Source organism: Myotis davidii, unplaced genomic scaffold, assembly GCF_000327345.1.
Source record: "Myotis davidii unplaced genomic scaffold, ASM32734v1 scaffold247, whole genome shotgun sequence".
In the NCBI taxonomy this organism is placed as follows: Eukaryota; Metazoa; Chordata; class Mammalia; order Chiroptera; family Vespertilionidae; genus Myotis; species Myotis davidii.
In genome coordinates, this window is record NW_006299593.1 from 3,490,150 (window position 1) to 3,510,287 (window position 20,138).

The window sequence follows — 20,138 nt, forward strand, 5'->3', positions numbered from 1 at the left end:
ATAATTACATATTGTTTTGTGATTAATCACTATGCTTTAATTATGTTCAATTTGTAACAATGAAATTGCGGGATCACCACAACCTGAAGAACTGTATTAAAGGGTCATGGCATTAGGAAGGTTGAGAACCATCAGACAAAGGAAACACTAACTTTTATGTGGCCTCATGCTGGAGCAGAATGTTCTACCTGTATGCCTCTATATAGTGACAGGACAGCCAAAAGCTAAATACTTCAGAGAAGGAGGTAGGCCAGGCAGAGCTGGGGACACCCTCTTTGAATTACTGTTGGATATGCAGATGATTTGAGTGGGGGTGTATCCAGGAGGATCTGGGATAATTCCTTAGCTGTTTGTCAAAACCCCGGCAACAACCACAATAATAACAAGGACACTGACTATATGCCTGGCATTGTTAATTCTTCTAACAGTTCTATAAGGTAGGGGCTATTATTATATTCTTTTTTTTTTAAAGAAATATGATTTTATTGATTTCAGAGAGAAGGGAGAGGGAGAGATAGAAACATCAATGATGAGAGTGAATTATCAATCAGCTGCCTTCTGCATGCTCCCTATTGGGGTTTGAGCCCGCAACCCAGGCATGTGCCCTGACTGGGAATCGAACTGTGACCTCCTGGTTCATAGGTTGATAATCAACCACTGAGCCACATTGGCCAGGCCATTACATTGATTTTACAGATAAGAAACAAAGGCGCAGAGTCAGAGAAGGCTGAAGGCAACTGACTCAGACCCCATGATATTACCCTTCAATCAACAGGCCAATGAATAAATGCTCTGCTGTATTTCTCTTAATTTTATCATCAAAGCTTCTTGTATTAAAGTGAATAATATCTCAAAATGGAACGAATCCCAGGTCTTTCAAGCACAAAGTATCTGAAGACTTTTTCTCTTTTATTTTTATATTTAGAAAAGACTTTTAGAACTGTCTCTTGGTAACAACAGCCTATAATCATTCTGCTCCAGGAATCAAGCGGTGTGTTCAGAATATGTCATTTTCCCCTGTGACACTAATGGCAAAACCACACTCCCAACCAAACCAGAAGATGACTGAGAGGGATAGAGAAGTGTGGTCTCTTGGTTTCCACTCAGCAGTTTGAGCCAAGCATTCTTGGCTCTCACTGCAACTTCTTAAGCAGTAAGCAAGACACTTAACCTCTTCACCCCATCTGCGAAATGCTGATGCGACCTCTTTACCTCTCTCTTTGTGAGGACGATTTCCAAGCTGAAGCTGATAAAAGGCCATGAAGATAAAATGTGTAGAGGGCATATGTTCTTGGGGAACTGTTTTCCCTAGGGTTTAGGGTAGTGAATTGAATTGGATTTTTTAAAACTTAAAACCATATATAAGAGTAAAATTGTGGGAAACCCTATAGTATAGTGGTTAAGGGTGTGGATATTGGGTCATGATGCCTGGGTTTCTACACTTTTACAGCAGAGTGGCCTTCAGCCTTCTCCGACTCAGTATCCCCACCTATATAATACATATAATAAATAATATAGTTCCCATAACACCCTCACAGGGTAGGGATTACCATTTTCTTTTATTATAGCTGAAAAAATATTTTAAGATATTGGTACATAAGAAGCCATTAATAAAAGATTTTATATAGACTAAAAAATGCATATGTATTTGCGCATATACTTAGCAATTGCTTTCATTTAAGTATTCCACAGATAAGAAACAAGATAGCAGCATGCATACATGTGCCGTGAATTGGGTCCATTATTTAATGTAGTATGGGAAAAATCACTAAATTTAAATATTTTAATTTTGTGAGTTTAAAAAAAAATTCTACTGCCACTGACTACTCAATGTGAATTTGGGCAAATAATTCCCTCTCTCTCTGAGAATGATTCTCCTTAGTGAAATGAGGCCAGTGGGTTGGATAAGACATAATAATTGTTTGACTTGTTGTTTTGTTATGCTTTGTTTTATAATTTTGCAAAGTGTATAAGAAAGGTGAAAATTTCAGTTAAAGATAGTGTTCTGGGTCTACACATTTTAACTCCCCCTTTTCTGTCCAAAATGATGTAGAAAGAGCTAAACTAACATAATAGGAGAAAATGTTTATCACTGATGGAAAATAGGTAAAGATGCCATATACGTGCCAGACACTTGGAGGAATTCCTGCAAAACTGGAGCTGCTGACATCATGGTGAGGGAAGGACCTGTCAGCCTGGAATTCCAGGACATGAGAAGAGAAGCCTGTGGCTGGTGATAGGAAAGGTGCTTAACATAGGGATCCAACATCTGCACCTGACCATCGTCCGTTGGCTTCTGTATCTTCCCTACCTTGGATGTACTACTGGGCCTTCAGACTTTCCAGGGAAAAAAAGCTACATTATGTACACCTAAATGTTCCTGTCTTCTTTAGCCTGGGATCTTACATGATGTCTGACGGAACTTACCCCAAAACCCAGTACTGAAAAACATAGTTGTTTTTCTTTTGAGTCACTATACTAAGGAAATGTCTCAGAAGTTGGGAAAAAGAGGACCCATTTGAGGAATTTGAGAAAATTTCCCCTTTGAAATAAACTAATGTAAGAAACATACAACATTACTAATTCATACTCATGATGAAGATATTCCATCCCCTACACAATATCAGGGACACACACACAAAAAGGAAAAATTCAGAATCAGGAAAATATTCATAGGGTTGAAAGACATTTGTCACTTAAAAAATTTGAAATGGCAATAAAAAATACAAAACATTGATGAAAGAAATGAAAGGCATAAATAAGTGGAAAGACAGCCTGTGTTATGGATCAGAAGACTTAATACTATTAAGATGATAATAGGACCCAAAGTGATCTATAGATTTCATGCAATCCTTATCAAAATTCCAATAGCATTTTGCAGAAATAGAAAAACTTATCCTAAAATTCATATGAAATCCTAAGGGACCCTAAATAGCCAAAACAATCTTGATAAAGAAGAAAAGTTGAAAGGCTCACACTTTCTCATTTCAAAACTTACTACAAAGCCACAGTAATCAAAGCAGTGTGGTACCAGCATAAGGAGAGACAAATAGACCAATAGAATAGAATAGAGAACCCAGAAATAAAACTTTGCATATCTGGTCAAGTCATTTTTGACAAGGTGTCAACTATCCAATGGGGAAAAGGCAAGCTTTTCAACAAATGGTGCTTGGAAAGTTAGATATGCATCTGCAACAGAAAAAAATTGGACTCCTTTTTTAAACCACATAAATAATTCACAATGAATCAAGAACCTAAATGTAAGAGATAAAACTATAAAACTCTTAGAAGAAAATAGGGCAAAAGTTTTATGACACTGAATTTTGCAATGATTTCTTGGGATATGACATCAAGTACAAGCAACAAAAGAAAAATTAAATAAATTGGACTCCATCAAAGTTAAAGACTTTTGTGCATCAAAGGACAGTATCAACAGAGTGAAACGGTAACCTGTTGGATGAGAGAAAATATTTGCAAGTAATATATTAGATAAGGGATTAATATCCAGACTATATAAAGAACTCTTAGAACTCAATGACAAAAAAACCAATAAAAAATAGGCAAAAGACTTGAATAAACATTTTTCCAAAGAAGATATACAAATGTTCCAATAATCACATGAAAAGGTATTCAGCATCACTGATTACTAAGGACATAGATATCAAAACCATAATGAGATACCATTTCACACCCATTAGGATGGCTGTTACAAAAACAAACAAACAAACCCAGAAAATAACAAGTGTCAGAAAAGATGTTGAGATGTTCCTTGTAGATTATTGGTAAAATGTAAAATGTTGCAGCCATTGTGAAAAACAGGATGGCAATTCCTCAAAAAAAAAAAAAAATCAAACATAGAATTACCATATAATTCAGCAACTCATTTCTACATATAATCCCAAAAGAATTGAAAACAGAAACCTGAACAGATATTTACACGCCAATGTTCATAGAAAAATTATTCACAACAGACAAAAGGTGGAAACAACCCAAATGCCCATTGACAGATGAATGGATAAACACAATGTGGTAAATACAAACAATGGAATATTATTCTGCCTTAAAATGAATGAAATTCTAATACCTGCCACAATATGGATGAAATGAAAACATGCTAAGTGAAATAAACCAGACACAAAAGGACAAATATGATATGACTCCTCTTACATGAGGAGTCTAGAATAGGCAATGCATAGACATAAAAAGTAGAATAGAAGTCGCCAGGGGCCGGTGGGAGTTTCAGTTTAGGATGATGGAAAAGTTTTGGAGATGGATAATCGCACAACTTAATACCACTGAATTGCATGCTTAACAATAGTTAAAATAGCAAGTTTTATGATACATGAATTTTACCACAATAAAAAATGCAGTGAAGCCATGAATAGTAAGTAGAATACTGCAAAAACAAAACAAAACTTAAATTGGAGAATTACAGGACCAGAGTGAATTATTTGCCAAGAATTCAAAGAAAAATGATAGAGATTAAAAATTATAGTAGAATATAAAAGAGTTATTGGATAAATTCAAGACTATAATTCACAGACAAGAAAACGTAATAATAAAAGAAATAATAGAAAAATTTCTTAAGCTGAAGAAGCTTATTAAATTGTCAGATGAAATAGCTCAAGTCCTACACAAAGTATTGCACAAAATAAGAGAACTCACACCTAGACATATTCTCTTGACTTTTTAAAAATTCCAAAGACAAAGAAAAATAATTTTTACAAGCATCCAGGAGGAGAAAATAACATGAAGCAGAAAGCATTAAAGAGACAAATAGGTTGTTTTATGTTGATTGGAAATATATTCGATAATGATAATACATGTTAGCTAAGTAATTCAATATAAATTATAAAACAATGTGTTGGATACTCAAGTGAAACATAGTGGAAAGTTTAAAATTATTTCTGTCTTCACAGATCAAGTGAACAAAAAAATAAAATAATTGATAAATTTAATATGATTTTATATAAAAATTTTTATTCAAAGTATGCATATTTTCTAATATTCATGGATGATAAACAAAATTTAATCATAAACTAGTCCACCAACAAAATTAATAAATTTTAAAAGCAGAAATTATATACCACATTTTCTTAAAAAATGCAATAACTCTTGAAATTGAGAAAAATATTTTAAAATTATGTGAAATTGTGAAATACTTTGTGAATCACATTAAATCAAATATAAAATTATAAATTTAAACTATTTAGAATATAATGAGAACAATACAAGTCAGAGTATGTGATATTCAACAAGAATGAGATTTAGAATATAATTTATATTAATAACTTTTATTATTAAACAAGAAATGATATAATGAATAAACTTCCAATTCAAAGAGCCAGAAAAACAGGTGAAATAAAAAAATAAGAAGCAGAAGGAATTAATAGAAGTAAAGGAATAAAATAATAAATCACAGAACAAAACAAATGCATAAGAGAATTGATGAGTAAATTTAAGAGACACACCATTGAGTAATTTGAATGGGCAAATAAGAGAAAATAAATACCTTTACATGAATGTAGGAAAAGGAATATAACCACAGGTACATAAGAGATTTTGAAAACTGAAAAAGTGAGTTATAGAGTTAAAATATCAATACATTGGTAATTCCTACCACTTCTCAAGGTGAAAAATATGGTAACATAGGTCATATAAGAATGTAATATAAATGTCAAAGAGCTTCTTTAATAATGATCTAGGCTTAGATTGTTTTCCTCTGAGTGGTATCAAACCTTGAAAAAACACATACTTCTATATAAGTTAAGATATTCCACAGCATATGGAAAGACTGCCAATTCATGTTAACAAACTCACATAATCCTTTTACCCATAGGCTGACAAAGATAGTATAAAATAAAACTCCTGAACACTCTTTTTTTTATTTTCTATTTTTTTTAAATATTTTATTGATTTTTTAGAGAGAGGAAAGGAGAGAGATAGAGAGATAGAAACATCGATGAGAGAGACACATCGATCAGCTGCCTCCTGCACACCCACCACTGGGGATGTGCCCGCAACCCAGGTACATGCCCTCGACCGGAATCGAACCTGGGACGTTTCAGTCCGCAGGCCAACGCTCTATCCACTGAGCCAAACCGGTTTCGGCTCCTGAACACTCTTAATATTAAATGTTGATAAGCAATATCTTCAGGCTTATATTAAATCAAATCCAGAAATATAATAAAAAAATAAATCATAATAAATAAAATTTATTCCATGAATGTAATTTTTCACCAAAAAATCATTTGATTTAAAATTTTCAAATGGACAGGAAGGACAAAGATAAATAAAGAAGAAAGCTATAATTATCTTGATATGACCAAAGGGCGTATAATAAAACATTTATTTAATACAAAAAATTAAATAAAATTGGAAGAATAATTCCTTAATATAGTAGATAAAATATATCTATGAAGTCAATATCCAATGAAGTACATAATTATGAAATACAAGTCATTCCCATTAAAATTTGAAAATTTTATTTGTAATAAGACACACAGAAGATATAACAGCTATAAATATTGGAAAAGAGAATAGAAGTTATTATTAATTACAAATAGTACAACTATTTTACCTAAAAACCATTCCAAAATTAACTGGAAAGTATTGGAATCAATAAAATGTTTCACTAAAAGATGGAAGCCTGGCTGGTGTGGCTCAGTGGTTGAGCATGGACCCATGAACCAGGAGGTCAACAGTTCAATTTTCGGTCAGGGCACATGCCTGGGATACTGGCTCAATTCCCAGTAGAGGGAGTGAAAGAGGCAGCCTATCAATGATTCTCTGTCATCATTGATGTTTCTATCTCTCTCTCCATCTCCCTTCTTCTCTCTGAAGTCAATAAAAACATCTTTAAAATATGGAATGAGAAATAAATTTATAAAACCAATAGTTTTTCCCCAAACCAGTTTTTCTTAACAATTTTGGGATCATTAGCCTTTTCTGATACAAACTATAATCTCTCTGACTTGCAAATTTTAAAAAATCATTTAATAAAAGCCCATGGACTCCCATATTACAGGTTAATTGCTCTATAGTAAGTGGTAATTTAAAAAATACAACAGAAAAAAATTATTCACAGGGGGAAAAAACTTTAAAGTGCCTAGAAATAAACTTAGGAAACATTGTATGACACTGATTTAAAGAAAATATCAAAACCTTACTGAGGGACATAAATGAGAAGTGATATATCCTTAAACAAGCTAGATATAGTAAAATGCAATGCCATTTCGCTAACATTATTCATACAATTCAAATGAAAAATCGCCAAAATATTTTGGAACATGATAAGAATTATTTGAAATACACATTGTAAAAAACAACAGACAAAACAAAAATCTAAACACCAGGGAAATTTTCATCCAACATTAGAAGTGAGGAATGACTAGTCTTCCAGATGTTAAAACTAATTAAAATATGTAATTTTGTTCTAACATGGGAACAGACAGAAATGCGGTGCATCAAAATAGAAAACCTAGCAATGGAGCCAAGTTTATGGAAGTGTTTAACTTTTCACATTGGTAGCAAATGATTACTCAGCAAAATGGTATTGGAAAAACTGTCTAAACACTTGGAGGAAATATGATTCATCTTGGCATTACACTGTACATCAGAATAAATTCTAGAAGAGGTAAAGACCTAAATGTAAAAAAAATTACAGAAAATACTGTAAGTAAAGAGAGTCATAAAAGGACAATAACAGCCCAATCACAATTATGGTGCTAAATTTCTGAATAAAATACAGAAATAGAATTCAGCTCTACATTAAAATAATAACATATTACAACCAAGGGTAACCATAAATGCAAGAATGATCCAATATTAAAAAATATTATTAATGCATTTCACTGTATTAGTAGGTCAAAGAAAAATACGATCATCTCAATAGATGCCAAAAATGCATTTGATTAAATTTAATATCTATTCCTGATTTCTTTCAAAGTAAGAGTTGTACTTCCTTGACATGATCTCATTTCCAATGAAACATTTAAAGTATTTCAATGAAGATCAGGAAAAGACATTCCAGGGAGTTTTTAGAAAATTATATGCAGTAATTAACACTAAAATAATAAATTCTAATAGTACTTAAATTAACATTCGATCCTTTATTATGCTAATGAAGAAGCCTAAAAATTTTGTTACAGTTTGTTAATTGCTTTGCAAACGGATGAAGCTAAGAAATCTTGGAAGAGCAAAGCACATGAGTTGGACCAAATCCAGAATCCAGAATCAGAATACTAGTTCTGCCATTTTTATTATTTGACCTTAGCAAGTTATCTACTCTCTAAATCTCAGCATCATTACCAGTAAAATTAACGTAACAGCAGGTAAGATGGAGCAAACTTTCCCCTGGCTATCACTCCTGCTGATTATAACAAAACTCTGAACAGAATTAAAAAGCAAACACACCAGGGCTCTGAAAAGTAAACAAAGCAGGTGGATTGAGGAAAGCAGTTAAAACCTGGAGGAATAACCCACACACACATGAGCCCCAATTTGTTTTCCTCTTTTTTCCCATGCCTTTAATCTGACTGTGGGTCTCAGTACATGGCAGTGGCCTGGGATGTTACCTAAAAGACCTAGAAAATCCCCATATTTCTGGCCGCTGGTGAAAGGGCATCTTGTGGCTAAAAGAATGTAGAGGGAATCTCCATTTTTACTTCTCATTTATTACTCCTGGCTTTGCTCCATGGTTGGCCTAAGGTGAAAACTGTGTGAAGCAATGTGATGGCCAAAACGCCAGGAGAAACCCCATTTTTCTTGCTAGATGACTTGGAAAGAGGGGCCTTGGTGGGTAAGATAGTATTGAAGAATGCTGGAGAGGAGAGAGCTGGAGAAGGGGTCCCTTTAATTCTGTGTATGAAGTTATATAATCCCAGGTTCATCTTGAACTACACATGTGGAGGATAGACCCAGTGCAGCTTAGCAAAGCCTTTGAAAATGGGACCAAGATAAAAATGACCACCCACAGAAGAAGTGATAGGACTTGTGGTCTGAACCCAGCAGGGTGATTTCTTACTAAGCAAACAAAGAAAAACAATTCTCCAGAGGATTTGACTATGACTCAGAGTCTAAACAACATAACATCACAAACTTCTAGGATATAATCTAAAATCACTCCACATACAGAGTACCTAGAATATGTGACCAGTTCTTAAGGGAGAAGACAATTAAGATGCAAATGTGAGCTGTTAGAATTAACGAACAACTTAAAACAGTTATAATAACTATGTTGCATGAGGTAAAGATAAACACATGAAATAAATAGAAAGATAAAAGTTCTCAGCAAGAAATAAAATTTTAAAAGAACAAAAAAAAACTTTAGGACTAAAAAACACAATACCTGCAGTAAAAAATTAAATAGATGAGCTCAATTGCAGAATAGAGATGACAGAGGTGAGAGTCAGTGAACATGGAGATAGATCAATGGTAATGATGTAACCTGAAGAACAGAAAGATTGAAGAAGAACCGAACAGGGGCATGTGGAATAATATCAAAAGGTCTAACTTCTGTGCCACTGGAGTCCCAGAAGGAGAGGAGAAAATGACAAGTGCAGAAAAAATTACTACAAATTCCCCAAATTTGATGAAAGACCTAAGTTTATAGATTTGAGAAGCTCTGCAAAGCCAAAATAGGGTAAACTCAAAGAAAACCATGCCTAGACACATCATAATCCCATTGCTGAGAATTAAAGATAAAAATAAAATATTAAAAACAGTTAGTGAAAAATGGCATATTACATATAAAACAATGAATCAAATGACCACCGAGGCCACATTAGAAGTTGAAGTAATAATGGCTGTATAGGGATAGATAAGAAATAATACATAAAGAGCTTAGCATATAAAAGACACAAATGATAGTGATTCTCAAAGTAAATCTACATTTTGGCACCTCACATGTATTTTTCACTCTATTTCTTCAACCTTCCCATGGTTCCCCCTATGTGATTTGATCCCAAGAATTGGATGCAAATATGCCTTTGATATTATTTCTTTCAACTTACCCAAAATCTTTTGTTCTTGTTGAAATGAGAATCTCTGCTAATTCATGTCTTGTTCTTAAACAAGTTTTAAAAACTCTGTATGTTTCCTCAATAATTATATATAATAATGCATTTTAAACTGTCTTACAGGGATATTGTGAAGATCAAATGAGATATAGAAAAAAGTATACAAATTCCTGTGACCAACTAAAACAGTGAAAGTCATATATTTCAGAAATAGTACCAGCTTAGAGGTTCTGAGAGCCTAATTCTTGTAGCCACTCCTATGAGAAAGTATTTTAGAGAGAGATGGCTTGCCCCCATTTTCACAGAGGCTGATAAGGTTGGGGATGTGTCAGGAAACCATGTCATGCTTTGTTAGTTGACTCACAGGTTAGGCTAAGCAGTCACCATATGAAACCCTTACAGCCTTTAGGAAAGCATTTCTGGCTGTTGTTTGCTACATTATCAGCCCTTAATTATTAAATCCTGCTTCTAGCAAACAGCACAGTCTAACCCAGCTGTGGACAAACTACGGCCCGCGGGCCAGATCCGGCCCGTTTGAAATGAATAAAACTAAAAAAAAAAAGACCATACCCTTTTATGTAATGATGTTTACTTTGAATTTATATTAGTTCACACACACACTCCATCCATGCTTTTGTTCCGGCCCTCCGGTCCAGTTTAAGAACCCATTGTGGCCCTCGAGTCAAAAAGTTTGCCCACCCCTGGATCCTCTTTCTTCTCCTTCGCACAGGAAACTAGGGGTAGTGAAGTGAAGGCACAAAAAATTAGATTGAAAGTAGGATTCAGATGAGTAATTTGAAGTAGCAGAACCAAAATGGATCTGAAAACCTAGTGTTCCATGAGTGTTTATAAATCTGTGACCTTCCCTCTGCCCTCCCCAACTTCCCAAAGGTCATGAGCAGTAGCACACAAAATATCCACAAGGGATGTGACGTGTGAATCGGTCGCTTGGCCAAACTCTTAGTCATGGAGTGGGTGGAATAATCATCATGAAGCAGCACTAGGCAGCCTCGGGCTGTCAGAAAATGTGAAGAATGGATGAAAGGGAAGTTTTGTATGAATAAAAGACATCTCCACACAACGATGCCATCATTCAAAGACTGAGAAAGATTGGGAGTCTTGAATAGAGACCCCACAAACTAGAGACACTTTCTCAGAGCTTTTTAAAGTCCTTGGCCAATATTTTTTAAAAAGGTCATAGGTTTCTTGGGCTTTGTGGTTCTCTGTTTATTTTATTTTATTTTATTAAAGGGGAGAATGATGATTTTTAAAAAATATATTTTATTGATTTTTTACAGAGAGGAAGGGAGAGGGATAGAGAGTTAGAAACATCGATGAGAGAGAAACATCGACCAGCTGCCTCCTGCACACTCCCCACTGGGGATGTGCCCGCAACCAAGGTACATGCCCTTGACTGGAATCGAACCTGGGACCCTTGAGTCCTCAGGCTGACGCTCTATCCACTGAACCAAACCAGTTAGGGCAGTTCTCTGTTTATTAATATAAGGCAGCAAAATAGAGTGGGAAAATGTGGGACCTGCGACCAGTGTGGGTTCTGCTTGTATCCTTAGGAATAAGATATGGCTTTGATACCGTTGTGATTTAGCCAAACATCATAGCCCTTTGTGAAGCTTAGCCAGGAAGCTGCAGTGTAGATGCATGCCCAGTAAATTCTGGGTGAAATAGGGAAGTACTTGTCTGTGAGTCATACCTGGGAACAGGTCACTGGTCAGAGTAGGCATGGCCACTACAAACGTGGGAAGATATAAGATATTTAATCTCCTATACAAAGGAGTTCACTCTCCTGGTTCATGCTCTTGCACTTTGTGTTTTCAGGACACTTGGGACTCTTGTTGCAGGCAGTAAGTTCTCTTGGCTCCCCTGCATTCACCCACAAGGCCCACACGCACTGGACTGATGGACTGCAGCTAGCCCAATGCTAAACTGGACCCTGCTTCATCACAGAAGGGAAACTTTGGACATTGGCTTTGCTGACTCCTCAGCTGCACATCTTCCAGGACTGGATTAAGGGAAATGGGACTTTGGAAACCAAGATACATAATTCTATGCAAATAAAAATTACTCATCCTCCTGTGTGAGTCTCAGAACATTCTTCTTCTCAAGATATTAAGAATCCGACCCCCAGCACCAAGTGGGGAATGGAATCCTCCACTTTCATTGATAACAGTGTCAGTTTCTCCTTTTATTAATAAGGAATAAGAAACTGCTGTGTGTGTGTTTTTAAACCCTCATTTGAGGATATGTTTTTTATTGATTTTAGAGAGAGAAAGGGGAGAGATAGATGGAGGGAAACATTGAAATGAGAGAGAAATATTGGTTGCCTCCCATATGCGCCTCAACCAGCATTGAACCCACAATCTAGGGGTGTGCCCTGACTGGGAATCAAACCCACAACATTTTGGTGCACGAGATGATGCTCCAACCAAATAAGCCACCTAGCCAGGGCAGAAACTCCTGTTTTTAAAATAAGTTTCTGTTAATCTCAAATGACATGTATGCATATTCTTATTCTATATAATAAAAGGGTAATATGCAAATTGACTGTAATGGCGGAATGAACAGGAATGACCAGTTGCTATGATGCACACTGACCACCAGGGGCCAGATGCTTAACACAGGAGCTGCCCCCTGGTGGTCAGTGTGCTCCCACAGGGGGAGCTCCGCTCAGCCACAGGCCAGGCTGACAGCTGCGAGTGCAGCAGCAGTGATGGGAGCCTCTCCCGCCTCCTTGGCAGCACTAAGGATGTCTGACTGCCAGCTTAGGCTCAGTCCCCAGGGGAGCAGGCCTAAGCTGCAGCTGGACATCCCCCGAGGGCTCCCAGGCTGCCAGAGGGATGTATACGTTCCCTTGGGGAACGGGCCTAAGCTGGCAGGTGGATATCCCCCCAAGGGGTCTCGGACTGCGAGAAGGCACAGGTCAGCCTGAGTGATCCCCGCCCCCCGAGTGCATGAATTTTCGTGCACTGGGCCTCTAGTAATAGATACTGCTGAAAGAGAAATAGGGGTTGAAAGCATCTAGATTAGGGGTCCTCAAACTACAGCCCACGGCCACATGCAAATACAAATATTTTATTTGTTCCCATTTTGTTTTTTTACTTCAAAATAAGATATGTGAGGTGTGCATAGGAATTTGTGTGCATAATTTTTTTTAAACTATAGTCCAGCCCTCCAACGGTCTGAGGGACAGTGAACTGGCCCCCTGTTTAAAAAGTTTGAGGACCCCTGATCTAGATGGTATGAAGTAGTCTTTTTGTTATAGATAATAAACCAAGATATGGAAAAAAATGGGACTAGCTTCTATTTGCTGTTTCATTGCAAAATCCAGAACACCTTATTCTGTCCTGTTAGTTAGTTTTGGAAGAAGAATGTTATAGAATAAAGTCTTCCTGACCTCCCTAGACTTACCCTACCTCCTTCCCCTTTTCCAATATGTCCATACATAAGTCCCACATGCCCCCCCCCCAACCCAATGGTGCATCTCTCATGGGGACCACATCAATTTTTAAAAAGTAGACTAAGTTTCATTAACTCAAAACTGTCATCTCTACTCTCAATATACCATCCTAACTATGAATGAATGACAATGTCTCTGTAAGCACTAGTTTTCATCTGCGGGTGGTAAAACCCAAAATAACATTTTTGTTAAGCTAGGTTTAACGAATCCTTTTATGTCAACAGCATTTTCCCACACTTGATTCAAATTTTCTTTTATTTTGTGGTATCATAAACCTTCCCTTTCTCTTTCCTGCCTTAGTAACTATGTATGACAATATTTCAAGTTCTTGCCTCTCTCACAGTGTGCTTAATGTCTGAAACCTTAACTCACAAAATAAATCTAATTAAAAGAAAAGAAAATATAGTCCCCAAGAAATGGTTTTGCTAACATTTTGCTCCAAGTTAACAGACCGAGTCACCAATCAAATGTAAGATTTACCTTAATGTGATTTAGTCATTTATAAAATTTCACCAACATCAGGAAATTCGATCAAAATCATCACAGAGTAAACTAGCAGATGGATCAATGTGCAAAGTTCAAGGCTTAAGTGAAAATAGAGAACTATTAGAGTAAAATTACCGACAGGTCAAGGTTGGCCGTAGGGCAGAAATAGGAGAACTACTCAAGAAAAGATAAGCATTTTTATGACGGGGAGGGGCATGCTTACCTGTCTTCTGTTAGCTTCATTAGGGTTGTTCCTTGAGTAGAGAAGACAATAAAGGACATTCTCAGCTGTGGGCTGGAAAGGAAAAGAAATCCTATGAGGGCCAATAGAAAGACTGTGCAATGCCGTTCTGGTCCAGGCTTCCTCCCTCCCCTGCCCTTTATGTTAAGGCTGCCAAAACTGAGGACCTACAACCCAAGGGGCTTCCATCATTGGTGTAAACATTTAGCCAGCAGAAGACTTGAAGCTATGGACCAAAGAGAAGACCCATGTTGTCTTCCTGGAGGCCGCTTCTGATTCGACACCACCACTCAGTGAGTGCGGATTATAAGGAAGAAGCTAAAATTCATCACTGCCTGTGCTCTGTCTGAAGAAGTGTGTCCCTAGGAGAGGACTGGTCTGCATGGTTCTACCAAAAAGGGATCTCAATAGACAGAGTTTGATAGTGTCTTGCCGTCATCTGGTGTACCCTATAAGGAAGAGAGCATCTCAGATGGGTGCAGCTTGTTCCCATCAGCCATTAAGATCACCTGTGAACTCCTTTTGCTCTGAAAGTAGGATCACCATCAGCTTCTGATTTCTACTTGGCTTCCCAAGGAGGTTATCCTATAAGGAGAGACTGTGCTGATGGGCCCCTAGCATATCTATTCCAGTTGATAGTTATATTTCTCATTAGTAATTAATGTATTGGCATGATTTTTATATGGCATTACTTAGAAGCTTTGTCAATGTACAATTGACAAATTTTACTTGTTCTGGGAGTCAGAACAACTCTCAGCTAAGGACCAAATATGCTTCTGTCTGCAGAATGGACTGTCAGACTGCAGGGCTGTCGCTGGGTGGCCAACTGGTTCATCCATCACAGCACCAATCTATTCACAATGCAGTAACCTCCCAAACCTGATCTGGCCCCAGCTAGTATCTTTCTCACTTCCTAAATGTTTCTCAAACCTGTCTCTCTCTCTCTCTCTCTCTCTCTCTCTCTCTGTCTCTTTTTCATCTCTTAGCTTAAGAACTTGACCTCAGTTATCTGACTCCTACAGTTATTGCCTAGGGATGAACTTATCTATCATCATTCCTTGTTCCCCTGCTCCCAGAATTATTTTCCTAAAATATAAATCAGATGTTGTCAATCATTTGCAATAAAACCTCTAATGGCTCCTATTGCTTCCAGGATGAAGTCTACATTCATTACCTACCATACGCTTGAAGCATCTTTGGAAACCGTTAGCATGGTGTTTAATGCTTGGGAGGAGCCCAAGCAGTACCTGGTGTATTGAATATTGGTTTCGTGAAGCAGACTTGGGTTCTCTGTGCGTGACACCACGCTACCTATTACTATGTTACCAGTGCTGGCCCGGCAGGGTACCTGTCCTAAATAACAATAATAATGATCATACTAATTACGGCCAAACTTACCAAGTGCTTACTATGTGCCTGACACTACTGTTAAGTGACTTGCCAGTATTATCTCATTAAACTTAGAATAACTTTATGAGATCAGTACTGTTATTATTCTTATTTTTTTTTTACAAAAGAAAATTGAGACCCTGAAAGATAAAGGTCACACAGTGGGAGAATGGTGGATCTGGGGCTTGAAACCAAACATTCTCATTCTAGAACTTGGACTCTTAAGCACTACAGTGCACTGCCTCCCTTACAGAGAGTTCAGCTCTTGGAAAGAATACAGTTCAGATGTGGGAAACGTAGGTCTCCAAGAGGCTGTTGGTATATGAGTCTGGGCTAGAGACGTAATTTCAGAGTTCTCAGCACACTCAGCATGTGAGTGAAACTGTTCAAAGAAAGTGTCAGCAGCAAGACGTGAGCCAAATTTAAAACCAACATCGGCATTTACAGGCCTGGCTCTGGCCAGTGAGATGAAAGGAGAACTGGAAGCCAGGGGAGGAGAGAATTCCAAGGAAAGATAATCCTGACTCAGTGAGGCTCCTCTGTCCAGCTGAAGAAGCTCACTGGCTCTGTCCTCTAGGGCACCACGTAGAGCCTCGGGTGAGAGCAAGCCGCTGGAGGGTGGGTATAGCAGCCAGTTGGCAGTGAGTTAAGGGATGAATAAGAAGCTAAGTGAAATAAGCCAGTCAGAGAAAGACAAGTATCATGTGATCTCACTTGTATGTGGAATCTAATGAACCAAATAAACAGACAAAATAGATCCGGAGACATAGAAGCATGCAACACACTGAGTATTGCAGAGGGGGGATGGAGTGGGAGAAAAGTTTAACTAACGAACTTATATGCATATATAAGGAAGGCCTGTGGAGGAGGCAGGAGTAGGGTAGGGGGGGTTAATGGGAGAAGAAAAGGGGACATCTGTAATACTTTCAATAATAAAGATAAATTTTAAAAAAAGTAAGGATATAGAGACAGAGCGAGTTTTTAAGGATATGTGAGAAACAAGTAAGATATGTTAGTATTAACAGGAACACATAATCAAGAGATTTGTTGCTTCTCCTTTTCAGACAAGGGGCAGTAGAGATTAGTTGGTGTCTGTTAGCAGTGGAAATGGAGGCAGGGGAAATGTAGAGAAAACATAGAAAAGAAATAAAGACCTGGAGGAGATCGGAAACAGTGGGATAAAATGGACTAAAATGCAGGAATTGGCCTGAAACAGCGGGGTACTTGAATCTCAGAGACGGTGGGAAGGACATGCATGCATCTGTGATAATGCATGGAACCTGAGGTAATCAGTGTGTGCTCTTCTCCAGGTCCTGGTGAAATAGGAAGGGAGGCTCCTTGCTGAGAGTGATGGGTGTGAGGCGTAGCTTGGGGGCTTAAAGAAAATGGTGAAGAGTTAGACTGACTATTAGGAAAACGTGAGGGGTCAGAATAAAGACAAATAATAGGACTTGAAATTTCAAGGATCCCGCTGAAATGAGAAATGATATATTTATACCGTTATTAATCACTGTTATTGAATAAACTTCCCCTCTGCAGTATTAGCTGCCTAGACTATTTGTTACAATGATCAATAAAAACCAGTCATCCCTTCTCAAAATGTATTCACTTCCTCAAAATTATTGACTGATTATATACTATGTCTCAGGCACTGTTATGGGCACGTGGGCTGCAGCTATCAATAAAATAGTCTCTCCTGCTTGGAGTTTGCATGACAGTAAAGTCTTGGTGCCACACTTGGATGGGGCCCATAGCCAGGGAGGTCAGTGGAGATAACAGCGGAAAGTGCCTCGAAATCTGGGTTAGGTCATGTCAATTATTCGGGCCCTCAGTTTCTTTATCTATAAAATGAGAGGATTGGATTATGTGGTCTCATAGCTCCCCTAATCCCTACCCTCTAACTTCCTTTGATTCTAAGACACTGAAGTGTCTGGAATGGCTGAAGGAACTGGCAATGAGAAGTGTCTAGCACCCACTCTAAATTGGGTGCGGGGCTAGTTGGTTTGCACATGTTTTCTCCCATAATTTTTACATGCAAACTAGGGTTCAACTGAGTTAATTACTACGGTTGCACAATGGAGCTTAGATTCCAATCTGCACCTGCCTAACCTCAAAGCTTTTCCCAGTAGACTCCTCTGCTTCAGGGGAAACAGAAGGCCGGAAGGGCAGAGACATAGCAGATACTGTTGAGTGTCTGGAGGCAGGTTTGTTTTCTATCACGCCAAAGGATCAGTGGATAAAAGCGCAGGAGAGGATATTTTGGCTCAATGACAAAAAGACCTTTCTGGAAACTGGAATTGTCCAACTGGCAGCAGTTTCTCACCAGAGCTATTCAAGTTACGAGTGACTGCCTCTTAGAATACTAGTAGATAAGTTGGGAGGTTGTTCCTTTCAATTCTAAGCTTCTAGGTCTTCTAAGTCTCTTAAATATTTTGCATTTAATGCCACCTGTGCATCTGCTTCTTTCCTTTCTCTCGACTCCCCCCATCCACCGCTCTCCTCTCAGCATGTTTTTCTCATTCATCTGGGTGTAGCTGCTTCCTGCTGCAGCGTCCAATTTTTGGTATCACAGAGAGGACATCTTCCTCCAAACCGGCAGGCAGGTACATGCTGAGATTGTTAGCTGAATTTGGAGGGAACATGTGTGTCATCACCCTGATCTCAGAGAACTGTCTTCTGAGATAAAGAACTTTATTCAAAAAGTGTATGGTTACTCATATTGTCTGGAAGACTTTATAGGGGCCATCAGCAAGATAGGCGCTGCTTTGTTATTTTTTTTAAATTTTTTAAAAGATTTTTTAAAGTTATTTTTAGAGAAAGAGGAGAGAGGAGAGAGGAGAGAGAGAGAGAGAGAGAGAGAGAGAGAGAGAGAGAGAGAGAGAGAGAGACATCAGTGTGAGAGTGAAGCATCAATTGGCTGCCTGCTGCACACCCCCCTACCAGGAATGAAGCCCACAACCCAGGCATTTGCCCTGACTGGGAATGGAACCCGCAACATTTGGGTGCACAGGACGATGCCCAACCAACTAACTGAGCCACACTGGCCAGGATGAGAGGAGCTGCTTTAGAATTTACAATTGGAAACAACTTTACCAAAGACCTTGACAGCTGGCTTCAAGCATATCCACGGAAGCTCTTACAGTTGTTTATCCCAGGGAGGTGGAAGTGGCCTCCTTTCCTTTACTACTGAGTGTCTATACCTATTGGAAAGTGGGCCCTCCAAGGTCCCTACAATGGCAGTGATGGCGAACCTATGACACGCGTGTCAGAGGTGACACGCAAACTCATTTTTTGGGTTGATTTTCCTTTGTTAAATGGCATTTAAATATATAAAATAAATATCAAAAATATAAGTCTTTGTTTTACTATGGTTGCAAATATCAAAAAATTTCTATATGTGACACGGCACCAGAGTTAAGCTAGGGTTTTTCAAAATGCTGACACGCCGATCTCAAAAGGTTCACCATCACTGGTTTATAGTGATGATGTTCAAAACTGCATTGTCCTCTTCTGGAAAGCAGTGTTGAGAATGCTCAGAGAATTCTACCTGATAGAGCACATAGCTAGTTTGCCCAGGAATGAGGGATGTGAGACTTTCAGTGTTAAAACTAGAAAAATTCTGGGCAAACTGGAATGACTTGGTCACTTTACATATACCTATACTCCCTCCTACAATGAGCCAATTGCTCCAGCTTGATACACTGTGCAAGAACATATTAATTATCATTCTAGAAGAATATATTCTTCAGCAAGAGAGGGACAAGGTTAAAATGTTGGTCTTTCAACTAAATTGGGGCCCTCTTGAAAACATGAAGCTAATAGTCACTCTAAGATGTGGCAAAGATAACAACAAAGTCTCGTCCAAGATCTGAGGGTAAACCTTTGTCAAAAAGCATCCCTGAAGCAGTAATTTGTAGAACAGCAAATGCAGGCTGGTTTGCTCGTGGCAAGGAACTATGCGTGCGTTTCTCACCTGATGAACTTGTGAGCCAACTGTTCCACAAAGTAATAGATCTCATTCCAGTGGTGCATCACACTTCCTGATCTAGGAAAACAAAAGCAGACGTTACTTAATCAGGTATTCATTTTCTTTACCTTTCATCATTTCTCTTCATATTATTAATTGATACTGGACCTATCTATTAACTGGGATCATTCTCTGAAACTTCTGTAAGTTTGGAAATGATCTGAAATGGTGTTTAGAGTTAATGTTAGAGTTCTTAAAATTTTTGTTAAGGGGAACTCCTTCACTGCACTTCCCATCCCTTCCCATTCCCATGACACACACTCATACACTAAAACAAACAAACAAACAAATAAACAAACAAGCAAACAAACCCAGGCTCAATCAGACTTACAGGTTAGTTTCAAATCTTTAGGAAACTGTTATTTTTGTGAGCTATTTAAATTATTCCTTTGATAAGGAAAGGAAAACAACTCTAATTCTGTTGAATGAGATTAGCACAAATTAGATGCTGCAGTGGACACACATAAACAAATCCCCCTCTTCAAAAAACAGTCCAATTTC

The 20,138-nt window shown here is 37.8% G+C and overlaps 1 protein-coding gene across 1 annotated transcript in view; it reads right to left on the reverse strand.

Moving 5' to 3' along the window:
• The window catches only part of ANTXR1 (anthrax toxin receptor 1), a 218,443-nt gene that overhangs the window by 177,807 nt on the left and 20,498 nt on the right, over positions 1-20,138 (reverse strand). Inside the window, exons 2-3 of the mRNA XM_015571469.1 lie at positions 19,584-19,655; positions 14,204-14,275 (exon numbers count right to left, since the gene is read on the reverse strand). Of these exons, the coding sequence (XP_015426955.1) occupies positions 14,204-14,275; positions 19,584-19,655 (144 nt within the window). The remainder of the gene's footprint in view (positions 1-14,203; positions 14,276-19,583; positions 19,656-20,138) is intronic.